This window comes from Mustela putorius, unplaced genomic scaffold (assembly GCF_011764305.1).
Source record: "Mustela putorius furo isolate JIRA1106 unplaced genomic scaffold, ASM1176430v1.1 tig00003836_pilon_pilon_pilon, whole genome shotgun sequence".
Classification (NCBI taxonomy): Eukaryota; Metazoa; Chordata; class Mammalia; order Carnivora; family Mustelidae; genus Mustela; species Mustela putorius.
Window position 1 is genome coordinate 12,937,513 of NW_025421989.1, and position 25,539 is coordinate 12,963,051.

At 42.0% G+C, this 25,539-nt stretch overlaps 1 protein-coding gene across 4 annotated transcripts in view; it reads left to right on the top strand.

Moving 5' to 3' along the window:
* REPS2 (RALBP1 associated Eps domain containing 2) overlaps nt 1-25,539 on the top strand; it is a 229,191-nt gene that overhangs the window by 69,251 nt on the left and 134,401 nt on the right. For 2 of the 4 annotated variants that reach the window (XM_004758909.3, XM_045089340.1), the window contains exons 3-5: nt 5,144-5,292; nt 7,917-8,040; nt 13,532-13,629. In XM_004758909.3, the coding sequence (XP_004758966.2) occupies nt 5,144-5,292; nt 7,917-8,040; nt 13,532-13,629 (371 nt within the window). Of the gene's footprint in view, nt 1-5,143; nt 5,293-7,913; nt 8,041-13,531; nt 13,630-25,539 lie in introns of all 4 variants that reach the window. The other 2 variants (XM_013059620.2, XM_045089339.1) reach the window with 1 other exon arrangement.

The window sequence follows — 25,539 nt, forward strand, 5'->3', positions numbered from 1 at the left end:
CTGGGGCTGGGCTCACCAAACTGATTATTGATCTGGCGGCAGGCTGGCACAGTCTGTAGTGAAAGGCGAAAGAATTAGGACAAAAGAGTAAGTTATTTGCAAAATGAAATACATTCAATTCTAAGGTGTTTTTTAAAAATTAAATGCCCTTTTATGAAATTGATGAGTAAATGTAATTTATTTGCCATTACCCCTCCAAAAAATTACAAGAGGGAGGCTCCCGCCCCCCCCAGGTAGGAGTGTTGTGGTCATGGTTCTGTCACCAGATTGCTGCATGACTAAGACAAGGCCCACCCTCCCCTTCCTGGGCTTAGTTCTTCACCTGTAAGATGCAAATATTCCAAGCAGGTTTTCTCTAGGCTGTTTTCTAGCTCTGAAATGCCACAGTTTCTTGCTGAGTGTTCAAACCTGCAATAGAAAGAATATTTTAATTTTCTGGATGACAGTATAGCCTTGTGACTGAGTGTGGGCTCCAGTAATAGGTTGCCTGATTTTGAATTGTTTGCACCATCACTTTTTGTGTGCCTTCAGACAAGTTTCCTAACCTTTTTGAGCTTTAAATGGCTCACCTGGAAAAAGGGATATACCGATAGTACCTGTCTTACATGGTTGTTGTGAGCATAAAATCAGGTAATGTCAAAAATCTGGAAAAGCATCTAAACTGTGCCATCTAATGTGGTACTTACTAGCCACATATGGTTATTGTTGGTTGAGGAATCAAATTTTTAATGTAAATTATTTAAAATTTGAATAAAAATACTCAAGCAGTGTAAAATATTTTTCCATTAAATGCACCTTTATTGTTTTAGTAAGACTATGTTTTACTTTAACCATTGCATTATGTAAGACTGGGATCAGCAAACTTTTCCTGTAAGGGGCTAGGTGGTGGATATTTTAGGCTTTGTGAACCATAAGCCTTTGCTGCAACTACGTAACTCTGCCCTTGAACCATGAAAGCGGATATGGATGATATGTAAACAAAGGAGAGTGGCCATGTTCCAAAAAATCTTTATTTATGGCCACTGAAATTTGAATTTCATACAGTTTTCATATCACAACTCTTTTTCTCTTGATGTTTTCCAGACATTGAAAAATGTAATACCCATTCTTAACTCCCAGAGTATACAGATATAGGCAGCGGGCTGGACTTCCTTCACAGGTTTATGTCTAAAATAAATTAATTCATGTCCATCAGAAACCTCTTACAACAATGTTTGTAACAGCTATATTCATAATGGCCCCAAACTGGAAACAGCCCAGATGTTTCTCATAGGAGAATGGATTAAAAAAAAATCTCAATATATTCATAAAAATGGATTATTCCATAGTGATGAAAAGGAATAAACTGTGTCTGCATGCAGTAAACTGGTTGATTCTCACAGACAAAATATTGTGAAGGAAGCTAGTTTCAAGGATAAATACCGAACGATTCCATCATGTGAAGTTCTATATTGGGAAAGGTAGTCTGGATGTAGAGATTAGAACGGGGTTTGCCGAGTGGGACAAGGAGAGGGGATTGACTAGAAATGGATGTGAAGGAAAATTCTATAGGATGGAAATGTCATATCTTAATTTGGGTGTATGTGCTTATATATACATACATTTGTCAAAATTCTTCAGATGGTACACTTAAGATTTATGTAAATTATCCCTCCATACAAAATACTTCTTACATAATTTAAAAAGAAATCATTTAGTTGTTAACATTTAATGTTATAATATCTCTTAGTAAAATCCAGATTTCTGGCCACAGTGGTCCACATTCCCTCGTGGTAACCAGCAACTGGAACTGTGCTGTGCTAGTAGGGTAGCCAGTGGCTATACTAGTGTGGCTGCTGAGCACCAACAATGTGGGATGTCTGAATCAAGGTGTGTAGTGCAGGTAAAATACACCTGGGAGTGGAAAAACAAGTCTGAAAAAAAGAATGTGAACTATTTCATTAATAATTTTTATCTCAATTGTATCTTATAATGGTAATATTGAGTTGAAGTAATTATTAAAATTAACTTCACCTGTTTCCTTTTTGAAAAATTGTGACAAAATGTACATAACATAAAATTGACCATAAAATTTATCTGAACTGTGTTTGTTTAAAGTAATCTCCACACCAAATGTGCGGCTCGAACCCCCGACCCTGAGATCAAGAGTTGCATGTTCTACCCACGGAGCCAGCCAGGTGCCCCACCTTGACCATTTTTTAATTGTACCCTTTAGTACATTCATATTGTGCAACCATGTCCACCATCCATCTCCAGAACTCTTTTCATCTTAAATATGTGAAACTCTAAAGCCACTAAACAGCTCTGCATTTCCCCTTGCCCTAGTCACAGGCAACCACCATTCTACTTTCTGTCCCTATACATTTGACTCTTGATCCTTCGTATAAGTGAAATCATACAGTATTTGTCCTTTTGTGACTCTCTTCACTTAAAAAATTCTACTTTCAGCCTCTATATGTTTGTTGACTCTTTGTATAAGTGAAATCATAACAGTCTGTGTCTTCGTGTGACTCTCTTCTTCACTTAAAAAATATTGTAGTTACTATACAATTTACAATTATGTATGCGGCTCGCCTTCAATTTCTGGTGGACAGTATTGACAGTGGCAGTGACAGTGAACAGCAGCTGCCATTTTAGATGGAACGTGGGCTCTCTCTGCTCAGCCCCGCCTCTCCCCATTGTCTTTTATCGTTTGTTATTCCATTTCTGTTTTATGTTTACATTTTTTCTAATTGAGGAAATGGAAGTATTTCTTATATTCACGTTGCCACCAAACATGGAAAATGAAAGGATTTTTCCCTTACTTTTTAGAGGGTCAGTTGTTTAGAAGCATAGTTTTCTTTGAGGAAGGGAAAAATAGTCATTTATAATTTAATATACAAAGTGTTTCTATGTTCAAAGACTACAACCTAAGATAACATTATGAAACAAATTACCGCCTTGGATGGCTGTATGCATGGTCTCTGTGGCCCCCATAAACCTTCAGTTTGAACTCTTTTTATTTCCTTGTGCTTAACTTAATTCAGTTTGGGAGAAGAGATTCTAACCAGCTAATAACTAACAAACTAACAAACGACTCTTTTGTGATTACTTAATGTACATCATTGGATAGCAGATACTTCATTGATTAAGTTTTTAATAAAGTTTCACTATTAAATATGGTGTCCATATGACTACAAAAAACCATTTAGACTGAGTATTTACAAATTAGAGTTTTACTTTCCACTTTGTGGAAGCTTGGGGCAGTTTAAGCTCCAAGGTAGATAGCCCCTTCATGAACATTTTCACTGATAGGATTATTATTATTTATGGTTACAATTCTGTTAAGTGGGAGTTGTTTAAGACCACATAAGCAGAGAAAGTACAAGAGAAATTCAGCTTATATTTGGTGTTTTGCTGTTTGGTGGCCATCTGGAGGAGAGAGGTTTTTTGCCAGGTGACTAGTTCTGGAGAAATGCCACAGCCAGGGAAGGAAGAGACTGTGTGAAGCGACAGTGTCCTATCGGATATCTGGGAGTTCTAGTATATTAATAGTTGATATTCATCTTCTCGTGTTTGTATTCTGTTGTTCCCAAAATTACGTGTTGAACACCCAGTAAAACACTGGTCAGGGAGTTTACAAATGTGAACATTTACTTCTCTTCTCCCTCAAGTAGTGTTTGGCAGTGGAGTCATCCTCTCGTGGACAGTCGGGGTACAGATTATTTTATGTGATCTCATTCCAGCTTTTTAGATACCTTTTGCAGACTGAACTGAAACAAATACCTTTCTGAGAAAATAACCATAGGATGAGCTTATATTTGATTTACACAGTATCTGGGTTTTCTTTTCTTCTGCTCTCTTTCTTGTGTTCAAAATGGTGGCCATCTTCTCTTTAGAGGAGAGTCCTGGTTTAATTTTCCAGATTCCTTATTCGATTTATGTCTCTTGGGCCTTTGGCTGATGGATCATGCAGGGAATCATAATATTGCCTACTTCTTTGAATCAAATGTGAACATAGCAACCAAAAATAAACATGATGTGGATATCCGAGAACCAGGGGCCTTCTTTGCCTGGGGAGCTGGGATACTTGGTTGTTGTTGCTAAGATGTTTTCTGGCTTTAGCACAGCATCAATCAGTGGAAGTGCAGCTGTGTTTGGAATAGAGCGCTGATGGAAGTGCAGAGGCTCGGTGATGAGTATTCTCCTGAACAGTGGATACAGATGCAGATCATTAACATAATCCATAATATTATCCCCATTTTGGGAGTTCTTTGTGTTGTGTGATTGTGTGTGATTTGCTGTGCCGAGAACTAGAAGTGTGCCAAAGCACCATTTCTGTTTGAGAATAGTTTTATCAGATATTTGAAAGATAAGTAAATATTCCAGGCTGTTGCATTTCTACTCTTTGTAGCCTTGTGAGTGTGGCTAATGGTTTTGACAGTAGAATCTGGCTCAATGTTGGATTGATTGCTCTAACTTGATCCCATTTTCCTTATTCCTTTCTGAAAAGACAATTGGAGATCAAGTGTGAAAATTCCTTAAGGAATGATGTAGGCTAAAAAACTGTTTTACCCAGTAAGTTTGCCCTAGGAATGAGGGGCCTTTCTGTAGGGCAGCAGTTCTGGGGACTGACAGCTCTGCCGTAGACAGCAAGCTGTGGGATCTTGGGGGTGTAACTTAGCTCCATTGAGTCTGTTTCCACATCTGTAAAAGAAGGCTGATGGTAGTCTTACCTTGCTGAGATGTTGTGAGGGTTAAATGATGTAACATTTGCAGATCTCGATATAGTGTCTGGCGTATAATATGTGTTGTATAGATTTTGCCTCCTTCATTTGCCACTTACAGTGTTTATACAGTAGCACAGCCTTCTTGCTGGTGCTGGACTAAAGGCTGAGGTGGGAGATCAGTCCAAAACCTGAATATCCTCTGCAGTGACTTGACAGCATTTAAAAACGTGAAGCCAGCATGCCATGGTAGAACTGAAGCATTTTTCTCTCGTGACATTATTATAGGAGTTTTCATTGTGTCCAAATAAAAATTGAATCTATACTTAGTGCTCTGGAATTTTTCCTCAAAAGTGATTCATCTTTTGGCCATTGAGCCTGCTTTTCACAGTTTTAAAATAAAGTCTCACTTGAGCTTCTCTGTTCTGGTCCTAAAGAACTGCCACTGCCTCGCTTTATGATGTCGAAGACCGATGCTGAGATACGATTTGGGAACCCGGCTGAGCTTCATGGGCCTAAGGCTCAGATTCCGTATTCAGTCACTGAAAAAAACACCTTCAAGAGAATGGACGATGAGGATAAGCAGGTAAACAGCCTAATCGGGCGTGTCCATTTTATTCTGATCATAAAACCTCACGTAGCAGTGCCTCATATCCGCTGTCAAGCTTCTAGCAAACCTCGCCATCTGGGATATAATTATAGACTTGGAAGTGAGCCAGTAAAGTTTCCTTGTAGCAAGGAAAAGCAGCTGACATATAGCTACCCTTGGGTCCTTAAAAGCCTACTTGAATGTGTCCAAAGTAGGCTACTGATTTAACACACTTACTTGATTCTCTAATCAGCATTTCCAGATGGGTTCTTTGAAACGTAACTTACAGGATTTTTTGTTTGTTTGTTTTTAAGTAAATGCTACACCCAACCTGGGGCTTTAACTCAGGACTCCATGATCAAGAGTTGCAAGCTCAACTGATTGAGCCAGCCAGGAATCCCCAGTGTTTTTTTTTTTAATTTTTTAAGGTTTTATTTATTTATTTGACAGAGAGAGATTATAAGTAGGCAGGGAGGCAGGCAGAGAGAGAGGGAGAGGCAGGCTCTCTGCTGAGCAGAGAGCCTGATGTGGGGCTCAATCCCAGGACCCTGAGACCATGACCCAAGCCGAAGGAATCGGTCTGAGCCACTGAGCCACCCAGGTGCCCACCTAGGAGTTTTTAATAGATTCTCTCCTTACAAAAAGTTTGGAGAAAAGATTTCTGTGGTTAAATATGTTTGGAGAATGCTGCTTCATATTCTTTTCTTGGGGGAAAGACTATATCCTCAGTCTTGGGAGTCATAGTGCACATTGGCACATTCAAGGCCCTGAGAAGTCCTGCTGTAAGGAAACCTAGAGATTTGTGCTTACTAGACTTCTCTCACCAAGAAATCTTCTCTTGCAGAGCATGTTTGGAATTCCATCTTGGGAAATGCTGCCATTACACATTTAGCAGGTTAGGGACAAGGATAGGGAGGACGGGCTTTTAAAATTAGAGCACTAATTGCAATAGTCAGGTGGTGATTGATCGAGATAGAAGTATAAAATCTCAGAGGAGTGAGCCTATCAAGAAAGAGGTAAATAGTCTTATGCATTAGTAAACCCTGATGGCATGAAGGTACAGCTCATACTTCTAATAAAGGTACTGAATCATGCAGAAAAGTCAAATTATATTCAATATAGTATCTTCTGTAAGACAAAGATATTCATATTTTAGGAGGACGAATCAAAATATTTTTTAAGTGCAATGAATATTAAGTCAAAAAACTAATTAACATTGCTCACCATGATAATGCTGTATATATGAGGTTGCTACAGAATTTTTATATTTATAGTCAAGTGACGGGTATATATAGCATGTCCTGTTAAATAACTCCATGTGCTGTTGCTTTTGTAATTCTGATACATTTTAAACAGATTCTTCAGGGATGGAGATACACACACACACACACACACACACACACACACCATCTCTTCAATCAGTGCTCTGGGGCGTGTTCCTACTAGTGTTTGGAAAGGAATGAGGGTTCACTATCCTAGGGTGGTTGATACCCCAGGGACTTTCTAGGCCCATTCCCTGGCTGCGCGGTTGAGGACACATCCTTTCACTTCAGGTTGGGTTTATGGTAGTCCCACCCAATCTGTTGATGTGAACTCACACTTTCCTTTTCTCGAAAAAGAGTGTCTGATCAGTATCTCAGATCGCATTTTTTAGCACCCATATGGTCTGCATGTTGATTGGAGGTACTGTTTCCTTGTTACTTGGGTGCTCCGAAGTTACCAGTTTATTGGTAGTATTAAAAAAAGAGGCAGAGGAAAAAAAAAAAGGCAGAGGGGCTCCTGGGTGGCTCAGTGGGTTAAGCTTCTGCTTTCTGCTCAGGTCATGGTCTCAGGGTCCTGGGATAGGGCCCGGGTAGGGCTCTCTGCTCAGCGGGGAGCCTGCCTCCCCCCTCTCTCTCTGCCTGCCTCTCTGCCTACTTGTGTTCTTTCTCTCTGTGTCAAATAAATAAATACTTTTAAACAAAAAAGGTGGAAACCCAGTAGCAGAGTAACATGGTTTACCTTGCCAGAGCCCTACATAGAATTCACCTTTCAACTGAGGTTTGAACTGTCGCTTGTTAAAACCTCCATCTTAGAGTTTAGAAGTGGTTTACCCATAATGAACTGTTCAGTAATCCCCCAGTGTGAAAAAGCTGGCATTTTACTTTGGCATAGTAAGCTCCAGGAACATTTAGCATTAAGCATTTTAAATGTGTATTTTTAATATCCACATTTGCTAGAAAACTTGGTAAGTGTAAATCCAGGAAATAGGAGCCTTTATCAACGAAGGAAAGTTGAATTTATCCACAAAGAGATCCGGTCTGGGGAGTATGAATGCTCTTTCATGTGATCATTGTCTTCCATTTTCCAAAGGAAAATTTTAGCAGAATAACTGAAAGCATTTCAGGCTCGTTTTAGTAATCTAGACAACTAAGCGCTGGCGAGACTTTGTTCTCTGGGAGATGTGAATCCTCAGACACTGCATTTTAACTGAACTGTGTTTTTGAGAAAACATTCCCTCCATTTGTTAAATCAACCATCTCGCCAGCAGTTGAGTTGCATTATACTTCATAACTGCAGCTCGGAGCGCCAGGCTTCTCGAGTGATTGCCCCTGAACTCTGCTCTGGTTCTTTTGAAGCAGGAAACACAGTCTCCCACGATGTCACCCCTCGCCTCCCCTCCTTCTTCCCCGCCTCATTACCAGAGGGTGCCCTTGAGCCATGGCTACAGCAAACTGCGGAGCAGCACGGAGCAGATGCATCCAGGTAAGAGGCGATCTTGTCCAGCTGTCCCAGGCTGTGTAGAGACTCCTTAATCTATCAGCCGGCAACGCCACCAGCTGCCGAATCTCCTGGCTTAATTACCTCTGTCCTTGGAAACATGGCTCAATTTAATTTTATACTCTCAAGCAAGGTTTTTGTTTTGAAATCTATCTTAGTAATAATGCCTTGTCTCCTACCCTACAAACTAGTTTATCTTTAGACTTGTAAATGATTTAGATGATTTAATCCTTCATATACAGATTTCATTACACAGGAACATAGCATGTGAAAGATGGTATTGTCTTGAATTGTTGTTCCTTTCGGCAAACATTCCAAACGTATTTGTATAACAACTGCTTTTATGAAACTACTTAAAAATATAACTCTGCAAAAGCAAAAGAGTTGATTCGACCTTTAAAGACCAATCACACAGAAATGAAACTAGCTCCTGTGCTTGGGAATAAGAATAAGGGAAATAAATGGTAGGGGAAGCGTTTTGCTGAGAAACTGTAAAATGCCTAGTTGTGGGGTTGCCTGCTTCTCACATTGGTGCTGTGCTGGCCACGTTTGTGGTAAAATACGTTAGTCGGTTCCGAGGATGACTTGCAGAGTTGGCCGCCTAGCCTGCAGTGCCTAAAGCTCCGTAAATTCACTGCAGCATCTTGTCCTCCTGGGGCTCAGGCTCATAGTTTAAGATAGGACTAATTAAAGGTATTCTAGAATTGGTTATCCGTAACCCTCCTTTTGTATTTTGTGGGGTGTGTTTGAAAATGACCTAGTTTCTGCAGGTTTTTGCTGCATTGAAAATAGTGGGGTGTTCTAGAGGGACGCAGATAAAAATGTGTGCTAGGCTAGAGGTTGGCATCTTGTAGAGAGGAGCAGGTGTGGCATAATGGAAAAATCTTTTGATTGGAATCAGAAGGCGTGGGTTTAATGTGACTAGCATGACCTTGGGCAAGCCGTTGAACTGCTCTGAACCACGATTTCCTTTCCTCTTTTAAAAATGGGGTAACAGTATTCTGTAGGGGTGTTATGAGGATTAGTGAGAACAGAAGTATCAAGTCTGATTGGAAATTCAGTCCTATGCAAATGCAAATGCAAGATGATGTTATTAAGGGTTAGTAACAAAAAAAATGTCTCTCCTGAAACTTGGATGTGAAATGAAATGAGAATTCTTCATTTTCCTCTTAGAATCTCTCTCTCCTGCCTGACTTCCCTAGTTTTAGAAAAGGAATTCTTTTTGATTCCTAATGTTATTTGGGCTTGGACATTGGAGTTTTATCCCCAGCCCTGGTGCCTGTTTTTTGTTTTTTTATTCATAGGCGAGTCATTTTTTGTTCTGCCCACTCAGCCTGTTACTGAGTTCTACCCTACCTTTTTTTCCTTTAACAACTTGTCTGCAGGGGCGCCTGGGTGGCTCAGTGGGTTAGGCCTCTGCCTTCGGTTTAGGTCATGATCTCAGGGTCCTGGGATGGAGCCCCACATCGGGCTCTCTGCTCAGCGAGGAGCCTGCTTCCTCCTCTCTCTCTCTCTCTCTCTGCTTGCCTCTCTGCCTACTTGTGATCTCTCTCTGTCAAATAAATAAAATCTTAAAAAAAAAAAAAACCCAACTTGTCTGCATTCACCCTCTCTACTCCTTGCCCCATTCTTTCCTCATTCCATCCACCTTGGGCTTCCATTCTACCATTGGCAGGGAGACAACCCATTTCTCTCCATCTTTCTAGTCTTTTAGAGTACTGTAGAGTTACTCTTTTTCTTTTGAAATTAAATTTAATTTTTAATTTAATTTTTAAAATTAAATTTAAAAATTTTAATTTAATTTTTAGAATTAAATTTAATTTTTTAAATTTAATTTTTAAATTTGAGACAGAGAGAGAGAATGCACACAGGAGCAAGTGCATGAGCATGTTGGAGGGGTGGACTCCCCACTGAGCAGGGACCCTGAGTCTGGGCTCAATGCCTGGACCCTGGGATCATGACCTGAGCCAAAGGCAGTCACTTAACCAACTGAGCCATCTAGGCGTCCCTAGAGTTTTTCTTAATTTATGCCTTTTCAGAGGGAAGTCTCACTGCTGGAATATTTTTCTAGGAATACATTTTTCTGGGGCCATTTCCCTGTCCAAGATTCTGCCATGATTCCTGGCTAGTGGGGAATATATGTGAGTATGTTTTAAATCAGACTGAGTGTCTCCAGACCAATCTGATTGAGAACCCCTTTTCAACTTCTCTCCTGGCTCCTGCTAGTCTAACCTGCTGGATGTAGCTGTAGCTAATGCTCAGGGGCTGAGACTTGTGTGCCAGGCCTGGTGCACAGATCTTCATGTGCGTTATTTGCTTCTTAACACAACCCTCAGAGGCAGATACTGCTACCCATGTTTAAAAAATGTTAAATCACAGTAATACATCCGTATAGTTAAGTAATACTTAAATACCTTTAGTGGAAACAACTGTTCTCCTTCCAATTCAACATATTTCTGATCTCCAGAGGCAACTACTTTCAAATCTTATCTGTTTCTTCTGGTATCTAAGGTCTTATCTCCAAATCAAGATACCTGTTCTGTTTTTTCTTATGCATCTTATTCTGACCTATCAATTCTAGGAACATACTCTCTTAAGACCATGGGCTGTGATGTCAGTCTCCTGGGCCGAAAGGTAGACTTGATGAGCCTGTGTTTCTGGCCTTGTGTGACTATGGCTATGGAACTTTTCTGTTTCTCGTATCTGTAAAATGGAGTAACATCTGTTTCAGAGGTTTGCTCTGTGGATCAAAGAAGGAATGTTATATAAACCTCCGTTCCTAGCACAGTTCCTGGCATATTATAGGTGCTCTTGTGTTGCCTAGTATTTTCTTTTGTGTTTTTAGAATCTGGTACCTCTTTTACTTATTTATTTGTTTATTTTAAAAATGATTTTATTTATTTATTTGACAGAGAGAGAGAGAGAGATCATAAGTAGGTAGAGAGGCAGGCAGAGAGAGAGAGAGAGATCATAAGTAGGTAGAGAGGCAGGCAGAGAGAGAGAGGGAAGCAGGCTTCCTGTGAAGCAGAGAGCCTAATGCAGGGCTCGATCCCAGGACACTGAGACCATGACCTGAGCCAAAGGAAGAGGCTTAACCCACTAAGTCACCCAGGTGCCCCTGGTACCTGTTTATTTTTGAAGCTCTTCAGTATTCTTGAAAGTCACCTTCTGGATATCATTCATTAGGTTGACTGTTTTTACTGTGCTGTTACTAGTGGTTCCTATTCTAATTGGACACTGAATCTCAGAGTGATGACATCTTTATGCTTCATATTACACTCCTCCCTTTGGAGGAAGATGATACTTATAGTTCCTTATTAAATCTCTCATAAGGGGATCTAAGAATTCTTTCCTTTGTGTTGAATTGAACGTTCCAGGTTTTATTTAGAGGAAGGAGAGTAGAGATAATAAGTAGTGCCTTTTTGCTTTCTGAGTTGAGATCCAGCTGAGGAATAAGACAGGAGTCAGACTGATGATGGTCTGATTATCAGCTCTGGTACTGACGGAGCTGATTGGAGTGCGTGTTTTAGCTTTGTGACCAGATGGGCTTCATACACTCACCTTTCCAGTCGCAGGCTGGTGTGGCCAAACCAGGCTTCCCAGAGGAGTAGGAAGAGAAAATCTGCCATTGAGGCCAGGCCTTTCCAAAAATGATCCCTAATGCAGCTGAGTTTTTGTTCAAGCCTTACTGATGAGATAGGTCTATTTCTCCCAAGGAAAGACCCTTGTAGATAAGGGACTGGAGCCATGGGCCACATGGCTTCCTTGCATATGTGTCCTCCTTTGCAATAGAAGCTCCCTCCCTCTGAGGGGAACCTGAAGCACGGGGAATCAGCTCCCCAGGGAAAGCTTGTGACCACTAGTATCCCAATCATGGTACAGTTTATTATGGTTCAGAACTTCTGGCATTGAGAGTTTAATTCTGGCATTGGGTATTCCATCAAAATGGAACAATCTTAATCCTTCTTCGACTGAACTCTACCTCTGAAGCTAATAATACATTATATGTTAACCAATTGAATTTAAATAAAAAATAAATAAATAATAAATGAATTTAAAAAAATCCTTCGGAGGACAACACCTGTCTACCAGCTGAGACCTATCTTCTAAGATTTGGGTTACACGTTCTTGGTTTTGTGTCTTTTGCAGTCCATATATGTTTGTTTATTCTTAGCAGGGTCTGAAAATCTACTTAATGCTTTGCCAGGTAATGATTTTTGATGTTTTAATATATTTTAAAGGTGTTATAATGTTGTGTTCCAGTCCCTTGGAGGAAATACAAAAAGTAGATGTGAGTCCAAGAGTGGTTTGCTGTTCTTCATGTGCCGTTATTACACCTCCTTTATTTTCCAGGGGTCAAACTATACTAAGGGTGATGCCATAACAGGCTGCTCTGCTCTCTCTACCTAATTTTGTTCATAAGGAAACTATAGGAAGAAAGCATTTTAGTTCTTTTTTAAAAAATATTTAATTATTAGAGAGCGAGCAAGCGAGAGCACAAGCCGGGGATGGGGAAGGGGGAGAAGGACAAGCAGACTCTGCACTGAGTTGGGAACCCGATGTCCTGATGTGGGGCTCGATCCCAGGACCCTGAGGTCATGACCTGAGCCAAAGTCAGAGGCTTAACTGACTCAGCCACTCAGGTGCCCCAGCATTTTACTTCTTGATATATTTCCAAAAACTTGAATTGTTAACCAGAAATGTTAATTAAAAATGGTTTCATCATGGCTGATAATTTCTCCTTTCTGTTAGAGTTGAATACTACTTGGTTATATTTAACTGTTTTCCTGCCATATTGGCAAGATCATTATGAAGTGTTCTGGAAATAAAAGGAATAAAAAAATGCATTTGTTTTTGTGGCATAAGAGCTTTTCTCAAAGTCAGCAAAATTATTTTTCATTTGGTTACTGAAAGATAAAATAATAAATATAAAATGCATTTATTCCTTTTTGTACTTTACTCGGTTTTACATTCTGTCCAATAAGGAAAAGAAGACTGTGCCATTTATTTTTGAAAAATGAACAGTAATGTTGATTCTTAGGGTTCAAAATGCATATTTATTTTCTTGCTGTTTTGGAAGGTGGATGATGAATGCAAGACTTTTACACCAGCAGGTATATATATAGAATCTACCTCATATTTAGAATTTGAGCATTATAGCATGGCACTTTCCTGATGATTGTTACTGCTTCCTATTGCAGTTTAGGTTCTCAAACGTTCCACTCTTCTAATTTATTCCTAATCTCAACTTGATGTAGATATTTTCCTGTCTTTTCATGAATCAGTTGAATATCTTTAGATTGCTTCCCTAAATTGTACCCAGGGGCACCAAGGTTGGTTTGGCCCTATGTACATAAACTCTGATTCCTTTGCTGATTCTTCCCTGAAGAACAGGCACTCTCAGTTTGAGTGTGAAGTCATAATTTTTGGGTGGAATCTTCTTGTACTGTGTTGACTTTCCCTCCTGTTTTTTCAGCTCCTTATGAAGCTAGACAGCCCCTTGTCCAGCCTGAAGGACCCTCATCGGGGGCCCCTGGAGCCAAGCCCCCTCGGCATCAGGCTTCCCTTATTCGGGTAAGTGATGTTTTGGGGTTATGCTAGTGGGAGACTTGGGGGATGGGACATGACTTTCTGATGGGCCCTCTTTTTTTTAAAAGTTCTACCCCCAATATGCGGCCTAAACTCATGACCCCAAGATCAAGAGTCTCATGACCCTCTGACTGAGCCAGCCAGATGCCCCTGTTCTCCTACATCTTTTTGTAGATGTGTTTCTACCCTTTCTCAGTGTCTCTAGACTAATCCAAGCTTGTTTTTGGTCTTTAGTCTAAAATGCCTTTCCACCTGCATCATTAGTCTCCTTTTTCAGGAGGAGTGCTTTATTTTTTCCCAAAACAGCCTATGTTATTTCTGTCTTACTCTTTATTATTATTCATTCAGTGGATACTTAACTGTTTCCCTTTGTTTGGTGCCTCCAGTTACATTGGAAGAATTTGGAAGGGAGAGGTAGTTCTTCCGCATTCTATTTTAGTGCCTAGTCCATGCTGTTTGGAGAGTGATTATTTTACATGTGGCAGCAACTGCTGTTTCTTATATGGAATAGATATAAAAGGAATATTATGACAGAAGAACATGAGATGTCTCCATTTCTCCTAGTTTATAAAATGTCAGCTCTCTTTTCTCCAATGTTTTCTTTTGGATAAAGAATTCTTATTATTTTCATGTCTGTAACTGTTTTCTTATGTAGTATCTCTTGAGTCCTGTGCTAAGGATGTCATATTCTCAAAAAAGGGTGTGTGCTTGTTGGTGTGTATGTGTCTGCATGAGTGGAATTATGAAAAGACTGGGTGTACTGTTTGACCCTAAAGACAAGAGGAAGTTGGGTAGTTTGTGTGACATTTCGGTTATCCAACTTGGGAAGAAGGATCACTTATGCACAGGCAGTTCTACTCAGAATAGAAGGGTAGTGTCAGATATTTCCATAAAGAATTGGTTTGCTAAACTGAGGGTTGCTAGGGGATGGCCGGGGTAGGCAGAGGGAGGTTGGGTGATCAACACTGGGGAGGGTGTGTGCTATGGTGAGTGCTGTGAAATGTGTAAGCCTGAGATTCACAGACCTGTACCCTTGGGGCAAAACATACATTATATGTTAATAAAAATAATTAATTAAAAAAAGAATTGACTTGCTAGTCTCAAACAGAATAGACAAAGGCTAAGGACAATCATGTTCACTGATACCCTCTGGGATTGGGGCAGTCTGTTAGGCCCAGAACTGTGTTATGGAAAGAACTTTTATCTAAGTGTGTACCACCTTAGAGGTGGTAGTCTGTGTACAAAGAACTTCCTTTAGGAGGATAATGTAGCCATATGCTGTATGTTTATATTTAATGCTTCCTACAACTGTAAGATCTAGGTACTGTTTTATCTACTAGTGTATATGAGTTAACTGTGGCCAAGAGAGGTTAGGTAATGGGTCTAAAGGTTTACTCATAACTAATAAGTGGCAGAACTGGTCCTTGTAATAATGACAGTAGTTGAAATGCACATAAGCTGCCAGCACCATAGAAGTCCCGATGATGCCCCCCTTTCTTCACATTGACGTACTTGTTTATAATACTGGCTGGTAGTAACCCCTTTGAAATGCTCCAGCAGCACCTTTAGGGGTGAAATCCTACATCAGTATCTGACTCGGCAGCTCTTCCAGTTTGCCATGAGCAGCTTCTGTTTCACTGGTATGGATGAAGCCGTCTTGGAGTCCTGGGAGTCTGCTATGTTATCCCATTTATTAGATAACAAAACCTGAGGTTTAAAGATCTTATTTAATTTGCTCAGAGTCACAGCTAGGAAGAGATAGGGCTGGAGTTCAAACACAGGACATGTTTTCTTAGTGTGGCTCAGGAACCAGATAGATGGTGATATCATCTGGTAGGTTAAGAAGCCCTAGATGAAAAATTGGCATTGCGAGTATGAGGGAAAGATCATGAGTTCAGTGTTGGACGTTGGGATTTGAGCTTTTGGGATAGCCAAGAGGAAGTGTCAAAGAGATGTTGGGGGTGGGGGCGCCTGGGTGGCTCAGTGGGTTAAGCCGCTGCCTTCGGCTTAGGTCATGATCTCAGGGTCCTGGGATGGAGTCCCGCGTCGGGCTCTCTGCTCGGCAGGGAGTCTGCTTCTCTCTCTCTCTCTCTCTGCCTGCCTCTCTGTCTACTTGTGATCTCTCTGTCAAATAAATAAATAAATAAATAAATCTTAAAAAAAAAAAAAAAAAAGAGATGGTGGGGAATATGGCTCTGGAGCTTTGGGGAGAGCCAGGGCTGGACATCAGTATTTGGCAGTTGGTGGCCATTAGAAGGACTTATGGTATAGTGCAGAAAAAAACAGATGGTTTCTTGCCCACATCTGACCAAACTGTGTGACCTCTGGCAAGTTGCTTCTCTTTTCTGTAACGTGAATGACTTGGAATGGACTCAATAGTCCATTGGAAGAATCTGCAGTAGTCTGACTCCCTTAATGTTTGCTTGGGGTCAGTGAAAGCCCTGCCCCTGCCCCTTCATGAGTGGAGAACTGCCTTCTGTTGAAGATGAGAACAAGGGGACTTCGCTGGGACAGCAGTTCGTGGTTTTCATGGCTGAATGAGTTTTTCTTGCTTTTGTTTCTAGGTTTCCTTCCTATGCCTATCGACTTGGTTTGATTGAACTCCCATTTCCCAGAAAGGAAAATGCCAGCCTGAATTAGTCATGTAGATGTAGATGATGGGATCTAAAGAAAAGGTTTTGGGTGGTAGGGGATCGATATGGATTGGGCCTGGTGGTAGGCTAGGCTGGGGTAACTCATTCTCCTCGCATTGCCGCGTTAATGTGCTGTTGGCAACCTCGCTCTCTTCTAGCTTCCTCTGTGGCCTGGTATTCAAGTTGTTCCTCATGATTAAAAGGGAGGTGGCCTCTGAGTACTTGGGGAGGTTATTCCGGACACTGGACCAGTGCTGTTGCAGCTCATGAACTTGACATTTTGGAGATGCTTATGCTGAATTCAGCACTCAGATATTGGCATGAATAATTTTTTTTTGCCTAATATCTTAGGAATTTCAGGGTTTTTTGTTGTTGTTCAGGGTTGAAATTTTTTCCCTTGAAATTTCAGATGCTGAGCATATCTTATATCAGTGGATGGTTGACAGTGATTTGTAAAGAAATGCTAAGTCTTCAGGGTGCCTGGGTGGCTCAGTCGGTTAATAAGTGTCTGCCTTCATCTCTGGTCATGATCTCAGGGTCTTGGGATTAAACCCCAAATCCGACTTCCTGCTTAGCCAGGTGCCTGCTTCTTCCTCTCCCTCGGCCCCTCCCTCTCCCTCTGCTCCTCCCCGCTGCTCATGCTCGCTCTCTCTCTCTCTCTCTCTCTCTCTCTCAAAATGTTCAGATAAGGGTGTGTGGGTATGTATGTATGTATATTAGAAATACTAAGTCTTCTTTCCCGATTCATCTGTTTATCATGTGTTATAGGTCATTTTGTGGTTTACTTTTCACAAATTATCTTAACCATTGACATTTGGAATTTGCTGGTGTGGGATTTAGAACTGTCCCTTTTGTTCCCACTATACTCCACTGCCTCTGCTTTTGCTGTGGCTGCCAGAAACTGCCATGGGTTAAGTCCTTGTTTTATTGACCCCTTTTGCCACTGACCACCTTCTTGACATGCTCTCATTGTTCGGTGTCCATGATGCCACCCTCTCCTGCTTTTCTTCTTGCTTCTGTGACTGCCTCTTCCTAATCTTCTTTTTCCATTCTCCTTCTTCGATCAGCACCTCACGTGTTGGTGATGCCTGGTCTGCTTCTTAATCTGTTCCTCTTTAGCTGTACGGAAGCTTATGACCACATATCTCCATCTGCCAGACATCCTCACTCAGATGTCCCACTGTGAGTTTAAACTGACTTGTCTTTCCCACAAAGCCAGATTTTGCCCTTCCATTCCTGGCTCCATCCACCTATCAGCATGGGCCAGAATGCTGGTCTCTATATTTGGCTCGTCTCTTGGCTCTTCTGCCCACTTAGTTGCCAGGTCCTTGCCATTTTACTTTCTTTCTTTCTTTCTTTTTTTTTTTTTTTAAAGATTTTATTTATTTATTTGACAGAGAGAAATCACAAGTAGATGGAGAGGCAGGCAGAGAGAGAGAGAGGGAAGCAGGCTCCCTGCCGAGCAGAGAGCCCGATGCGGGACTCGATCCCAGGACCCTGAGATCATGACCTGAGCTGAAGGCAGCGGCTTAACCCACTGAGCCACCCAGGCGCCCCGCCATTTTACTTTCTAAATGCCTCCCTTACCTGTCCGTTATTCTGCATTTCTTTGGTTCAGACCATCCTGTTCTGTGACTGAATCTATTCTATTAGCCTCTCTTTTTCCTTGCTTCCCCTCTTGCCCTCTTCAAATCTTAAAAGTACGCGTCTAATCACACTACTCCCTTGACTGAGACCTGTCACTCCCTGCCTACTGCTACCTTTGTATCACATATGTTCCTGAACATGGCTCTCAGGGCCCTGGGGTTCGCCCCTGCTTAATGCCTTTTCAGCCACAGTAACTCACTTCTCTCCCTCAATACTCTTGGCCACACAGAGCTACTGTTGTTTCTCCCATGGTTGATGTTCTCTGTGTGGGATCCTTATTCACCGTCCTGGATTTTGCCTTCCTTGTTTTCTGCTTTGTCTTAATTCACGTATGCTTTGTTTTCCATTGATAACATTAAGTTTGAGAATTTTCTAGTACTACTTGTATATATGAAGTTTCCATTTTATCATTCTTTTTTTTTTAAAGATTTTATTTATTTATTTGATAGATGGAGATCACAAGTACGCAGAGAGGCAGGCAGAGAGAGAGGAGGAAACAGGCTCCCCGCCAAGCAGAGAGCCCAATGCGGGACTTGATCCCAGGACCCTGAGATCATGACATGAGCCGAAGGCAGAGGCTTAACCCACTGAGCCACCCAGGCACCCCCATTTTATCATTCTTAAGAAATGGTTCGTAACTTCTCTCATTTATCTGTAAGCTCAGCTAGAGGATGGGCATTCAGTCTTTATTAGTTTCACATTCCAGAGGCAACTGGTGTTGTCTGTTTCTTTTATACCATTCCAGGAGTATATTATGCACATATAAACAAATACAGGTATTCATATATATTTGTGTATACATATACGTATACACACACATATAAATTGTATGCAATATATTTTTACATAACTTTAGGAAGACAGGCTTGGGCAAATGCAATATCCTTTCAGGTAGATCTCAGTAGAAAAAAAATTTATCTTTTATTTGAAATCAAAACATACTCCCTTTTTGCACTCTAAGTATACATGTTTTGGTATTTTCTTCTCTTTCTGGAGGGGTGAACTTAACAGCCTTCTGGGGTACATTCTCAATACTCGCTTGTCTTTATTACTTCAAAGACAAAAAACTGATAAACAGAATTTAGAGAACTTCATCACTCTGCCATTTTACTTGGGGGTTTTGCCTATATTTGTGATGGCAGTTTTCTGCTGACTAGGCAGACATTGTTAGGCATTGCTATCTAGTCACTATATTAATATAAAAGTCTGTGACTTGAAAAACATTTATTTAAATTAGTTGTCTCCTCTCCCCCCTCCATTCTCGCTCAAGTTCAGTTTTTTACCATGCCTCCCAATCCCACCCTGGACTTAATTGTAGGTACTCATGGTCAGAAGCAGGTTCTCTGTGCTCCTTGCCTCCCTTTGGAGCTTTCTAAATAGGAAAGAAGTGTGTAAAGGTTGGTAAAAGACAAATACCCCCAAGGTTCTGTCAGAGTGCTGTTGGCGTGGCCTAAGTCAGAAGGGAATGGATAGTCAGCTGTGAGTAAGTTGTTCATTGTAGGCGTTTTGATGAGAACAGGAAGAACTAGACTTTCCGGGAGGCTGTCGCTGCATTGGGAGGACTTTTTATGGTGTGAAAGGTATCTTAGGAATGGGTAGGACCATCATGTTGTGGGCTAAGGGCAGCAGAGAGTAGAGGCTGTGGCTGGAAGCCTGGGGTGGGATTGAATGAGGTGCTTAGGGGGAGTTGTGAGCAAGTCGGTGCTCTCAGTGTGCAGAAGAAAGAAGCAGGTCACCAAGTGGGGCCTGCTGGGTACTGTCTCAGCCACTCTGCGTCTCCTACCTGGTCCTCAGCCCCGAGGAAGGCCCTGTTGGCAGGTCGGGCCCAAGGGGGTCTCTTGCATGGTCATCTGGCCTGGGTGGGGGCAGTTTTTGTCGTTGTTTTGTTTTCTTTGAGTGGAGCCTCAGGCATTTTTTTCCTTGATTATTTTGGTATCTTTCCTGCTCTCTCCTAATCTGAGAGCTGTGACCTTGCCTTCTGCGAAGTGACCCTGGGCGTACCTCAGCAGGAGGTCACTCCGCATTCAGTTCTGGCCCCACCCCCCTTTTTTTTACTCCACATCTTGCAGTCAAACTAGTGGGCTAATGAGCCGTTGAAGAAACCCGCGGGAATGTTCTCCTGAGGGGCTGGGGCTCTGCAGCCACCTAATCCATGCTCGCCCTCTCTCCTTGGTCGCGGTGAGAGTGCGCTGAGGTGCTGCTGGCTTGTTGCAGATTATACAGTAAATGCCACACTGCTGTTTTTTCATTTTTGGGTTTTTTTTCTTTTGGATCATGGGTTGTGAACTTTGAAATACTCTTGTTCTTGAGAGTAATTAAAAATTTAAAAAATATGTCAGAAATTAAAAATATACAAAAGAATGCAGAATGAAAAGTGTCCCTCCTGTCCCCACCACTGGCTATACAGTTCTGCATCCTAGAGACAGCTAATATGACATATTTCTTTTGTATCATTCTAGGACTATTTTATGCATATACAAGTGAATATAGGTATTCTTATATGCAATTATATATAATAGGTGCAAAACATATAGTTCCACATTTTTATACATATGGTAGCATACTATGTACATCTGTTATGCACTTGCATATTTTAGGTAGCAGTAAACTTTAACAGCATTCTATAGCAGTCCTCATCCTTCGGCTTTTTTCAAATGCATGGCATTTTGTTGTGTGCATCTTCCATAAATCATTTATGGATCAGCTCCTTCTGATCAGCATCTGGAAACTTGCAATCAGAGCATTGCTTGCATATATATATTATATATATATGTATGTGTGTGTGTGTGTGTATACACACACACACACACATACACAGAGCATGAGCATGCACCAGATCTTAGAAATGGAATAATTGGCTGAAATGTCTATACATTTTTGTTTTATTTTATTTTTTTAAAGATTTTATTTACTTATTTGAGAGAGACAGAGATCCCGTGAGAGAGCATGAGCAGGGAGGAGAGGGAGAAGCAGGCTCCCCGCTGAGAAGGGAGCCTTATGTGGGCTTGACCCCAGTTCCCTGGGATCATGATGTCAGCTGAAGGCAGACACTTAACCGACTGAGGCACCCAGGCGCCCCTACACATTTTTATTTTTGATAGAGATTTTCAAATTGGAGACTGTACCAATTCACACATTCACCAACGATGTGTGAAAGTGTTTATTTTCCCATACCGGTGCTAACACAATGTGCTAAAAAACTTGCACATCTTTGCCAATCTGATGGGTGAAAAATGGTATCTCAGTGTAGCTTTTTAAAAAAAAGATTATTTATTTATTTATTTGACAGAGAGAGAGAGAGAGAGAACGAACAAGCAGGGAGAGGGAGAGTGGCGGGCAGAGGGAGAAGGAGAAGCAGGCTCCCCGCTGAGCAAGGAGCCAGGTGTGGGACTCCACCCCAGAACCCAGGGATCAGCACCTGAGCTGAAGGCAGACATTTAACCAACTGAGCCATCCAGGTGCCCCTATCTAAGTGTAGTTTTACTAACATTTCTCTTTAGTTTTAATTTTTAAGTTTTTTGAAGATTTTATTTATTTCTTTGAGAGAGACAGAGCAGGGGCCTGACTTGGGGCTTAGTCCCAGGACTCTGGGATCATGTCCTGAGCCCAATGGACTGAGCCACCCAGGTGCCCCAACATTTCTCTTTATCAGTGAAGTGGAGTATAGCCTATGCCCCTTTTAAGAGTTATCAGTGGTTTTTTTTTTTTTTTTTTTTTTTAAACTGGTTTGTCATTCCTGCCAGTGTGAAACCAGAAGCTGGTGTCTCTTTTTCCTTGGAGGAGTGAGAGGCTGTGTATGGAAAATTGTTCCTTGTGTGCTTGAGAGGAGGTCCTGAGCACCCAGGGCCCTTGTAGGACGTTAGGGACCCCCGCCTCTCTTGGTTCTGGAGCGCCCTAGGCCCTCTGGCGACAGGAAATTCTTATTTGTACTTTTAGGGCAGAAAGTTGAATTACTTAGTTTATGGGTAGAGATTAGGGCTAGGAAAATCTTCTGTTGTTAGGGATAGTGAATGTTAATACATAGTGTGTGTGTTGACCTCTTGGCATTGCTGAATTCCCTTCCTCTGACTGAAATAGAAGGGGTGCGGGAAGGAGGAGGAGGAGAAGGAAGAGGATGGGAAGGAGTGTGTGTGTGTTTGTGTGTACCAGGAAGAGCTGGTTTGATCAATTTTATAGGAATGCATATGCCTTGTCCTTGACATCTTGTTTTACCAGATTAACTCCGCATTTGATTTCAAACCTTAGCTGGAGTTTTGCCATCTCCGTAAGGAGTAAAGAGGGCTGATAGGTTCCACTCCACTGAGTCTACTACCCAGGACTCACAGATACCCAATTAGTCACTATCACCACAACAGATGTCCTGTTTTTATCACATTAAGCCTCTTTCCTACTTACTTCCTTCACCTACTTCTTTTCCCCTTATTTTTGAAACATTTTATTTCAATTGATACTGAAATTTACTTTTTTGTAGCCTAATTTTTTAAAGATCGGTCTCTTATCTTCTTCAGGTGCTTACCATGTACTTATGCTTCTTAACAATTAACGTGGTGGTAGTTGCTTGGTTTCTTTGTTGGGAGACATTTCTACATGAAAAATGTTTCGTGTTACAGGATAAGAATTGTGAAGAGATACTGGATCGTTGAGAGATGTGATTCCAGGGTATAAGAACAGGGCGCCTGGCGTTGAAACTAAGGATTTTTATGGGAAAAGGACAATTCAGTAATCTTCGGATTCATTGGGGTGCTGCCTTAAGGCCTTACCAAATCTGTGCTTGGAGACAGTAGGGTGGAGGGAGAGTAAAAACGGCGGCTCCGGCGCACGCGAGAAGCCTAGCTTCCCTGGAGTTCTTCATAGGTCATTAGACTACTGATGAAGGCAAGTGAGCTCATTTTATTTGTGGGGTCAGCTCTGTTTTTCCCCACCGTTATGGGCATTATGGTGTCCAGAGCTTTTCTTGATAGTAGCTAGGGCCCACATTGATATGGTAGATAGGAACCCCTCTGATTTAGTCTCTCAAATGTAAATACCCAGTTGAACTCCTGCTCCCAAATAGTACTATTTAAAGCTGGAAAAAGAGAGTGTGTGTTTGTTTCTGGCATATTCTCCAGGACCCCTTGGTCTCAGTTCGTTGGTATATATATTGGGGTGTAAATATGGAAGGTTCCTTTACAGCAGCACCATTTCAACTCCTGGGCCCATTGGTGGTCTGCCCCCTGGTCTCAGGTGAACAGGTGTCATGCCCTTAGTTGCCTGTCCCAGTGAGAGTCTCTACCAAGTGAGTGCTTATTTGATCCTGGTGCTGTGCTCGTCCCTTAACTTGTAGACGTCCTTTCAGTTCTCCTGACAGTCTTGGAAAGTCGACTTCTTACAAGATTATGTCCCGTACTTGTTCACTCTGGAGTTCTAAGGGGCTTCTTGGGGTCTGGTACCATACCAGGAGTACCCTGAGGACTACAGACATGGTCCCTGCTCTCAGGGAACTTGCTGTCAAGTGGGCAGATGAATGTGATCAGAAGGTCCCACCTCTGCATGTATAATGGAAAACTGACAGTTGCCCTAATGACAAGAGAAGATTTCCATGGCAAGTGACAGAGAAATCCCACCTAGGGCTAGAAAGTGAGGGAAGGCTTCCCTGAAGAAGTGCCGCTTGAGCTGAGCTGCGCAGGATGAGTAGAAGGTAACCAGGCAAAGGGAGGAAGGTGCTGGGAGGTGAGGAGAGGGGTGTCTGGCTGAGTGGGAAGAGTCTAGGCTAAGGGTGTGCATTGGCCAGGGTTTCACTGTGGACGGCAGAATCTACTCTGGCTAGCTGCCCAAATAGGGATTTCTGATAAGAGGGTGGCAGGTCTACCAGGTCTTCGGAAGGGCTGAAGATTATGACTGTGTTCTGGGCTTGCAGGAACAGTTCCCCAGACCACACGGCAGGGCTGGATGGCTGGAGGGCTGAGGGAGCTTTGCCTTTGCCACAGTCAGGTAGCTACAGAGCGGGGCAGCTGTCGCCATCGCTTTCAGTGGCAGCTCCACACTCTGTATGATCCAGGCCTGCCAAGTGAATGTTTTGTTCCCTGCCTCTTTTACCACGTGACTTGTTTTGAACCAGCCTTTCGTGGGCGTGTTTAGGGGAGCCTAAGTTCCATGTGGAATTTTAGCAGCAGAGGTATTTGGATAAGGTGCTTTTACTTAGCCAGCATCTGCAGTGCAGAGTGATGCTAGGAGGCACTGGTGTGGGTACCGGGTGGGCCAGTATACCATGTGTAGAGCACACAGAGGAGACACAATCCAAGACCTGGAAGAAGGCCAGTGTGGCCAGAGCCCAGAGTGGGCGGGAGACGAAGCTGGAGAGGTAGACAGAGCCCTGTGGGCCATGGCACTGCCTTTAGGTGGGAAACTGATGGCTCAGAAGTTAGGTGGCCCAGGCAGCCATCCTAGATCCGAGCCCCGATCTCTCCGCCTCCAGAATCTGCACTCTTTTTTTTTTTTTAAAGATTTTATTTATTAATTTATTTGACAGAGAGAGAGAGAGAGAGAGATCACAAGTAGACAGAGAGGCAGGCAGAGAGAGAGAGAGGGAAGCAGGCCCCCTGCTGAGCAGAGAGCCCGATGCGGGGCTCGTTCCCAGGACCCTGAGATCATGACCTGAGCCGAAGGCAGCCTTAACCCACTGAGCCACCCAGGCGCCCCCAGAATCTGCACTCTTTTTGCACCTCCAGTCTGTAGCCTCATTGTCCAAAGCATTCCTCGAATTCAGCCCCAGATCTTGAGTGTTAAGGGGAGGGCACAGTGAAGGAGGTTAAGGGTACCTTTACCTAACTGGCAAGGATTGGGGTGGGCATATTAGTGCAGTGGTACTGGCAGTCCACAGCCTCATCAAAATCTCTCCTACTGCTGACTTCTCACTTTCTCCTGGACTCCTCCAAGCAGATAGCAGAATCCCAAGGGAAAGTGCCCTGTGGAGTAGCAGATCTTGGGTCCCGATGGAAGAGCTGGAGATAGTGATTTTTCATAGGCATTTCTTAGGTTAATCAAAATAGTGTTAGTGCCACATACTAAAATAGCAGTGAAATGATTGAATACCTGTATTTTATGGCTGTCTATGGGATTCTTTCTGATGTGAGAGCATGCCAGATGTTTATAGGTGTGTGAGAAATCAGATGGTGCTCTGTCTGTATGATTTAGTAGTTTACTGGCCAAAGTCTACAACTAAACTAGATAATGGGAGAGATGTATAAGTATAGGTTATTTATATCCTGTATGAATATCTGCAGTCTGCAAAATTGCTGCATTGATTTTGGCATTGGAGTGACGGTATTCCTATTTTCTTTTCTTTTCTTCATGGTGAGTTCACTCTTTAATCCCCATCACCTATTTCACCCACCCCCACCCCGGGAGCCATCAGTTTGTTCTTTATAGTTAAGAGTCTGTTTCTTGGTTTGTCTCTCTTTTTGTTTTCCTTTTCTCGTTTGTTTTGTTTCTTAAATTCCATGTATGAGTGAAATCATATGGTATTTGTCTTTCTTGGACTGACTTATTTCCCTTAGCATTATACTCTCTGGCTCTATCCATGTTGTTGTACAAGGCAAGATTTCATTCTTTTTTGTGGCTGAGTAATAATTCTGTG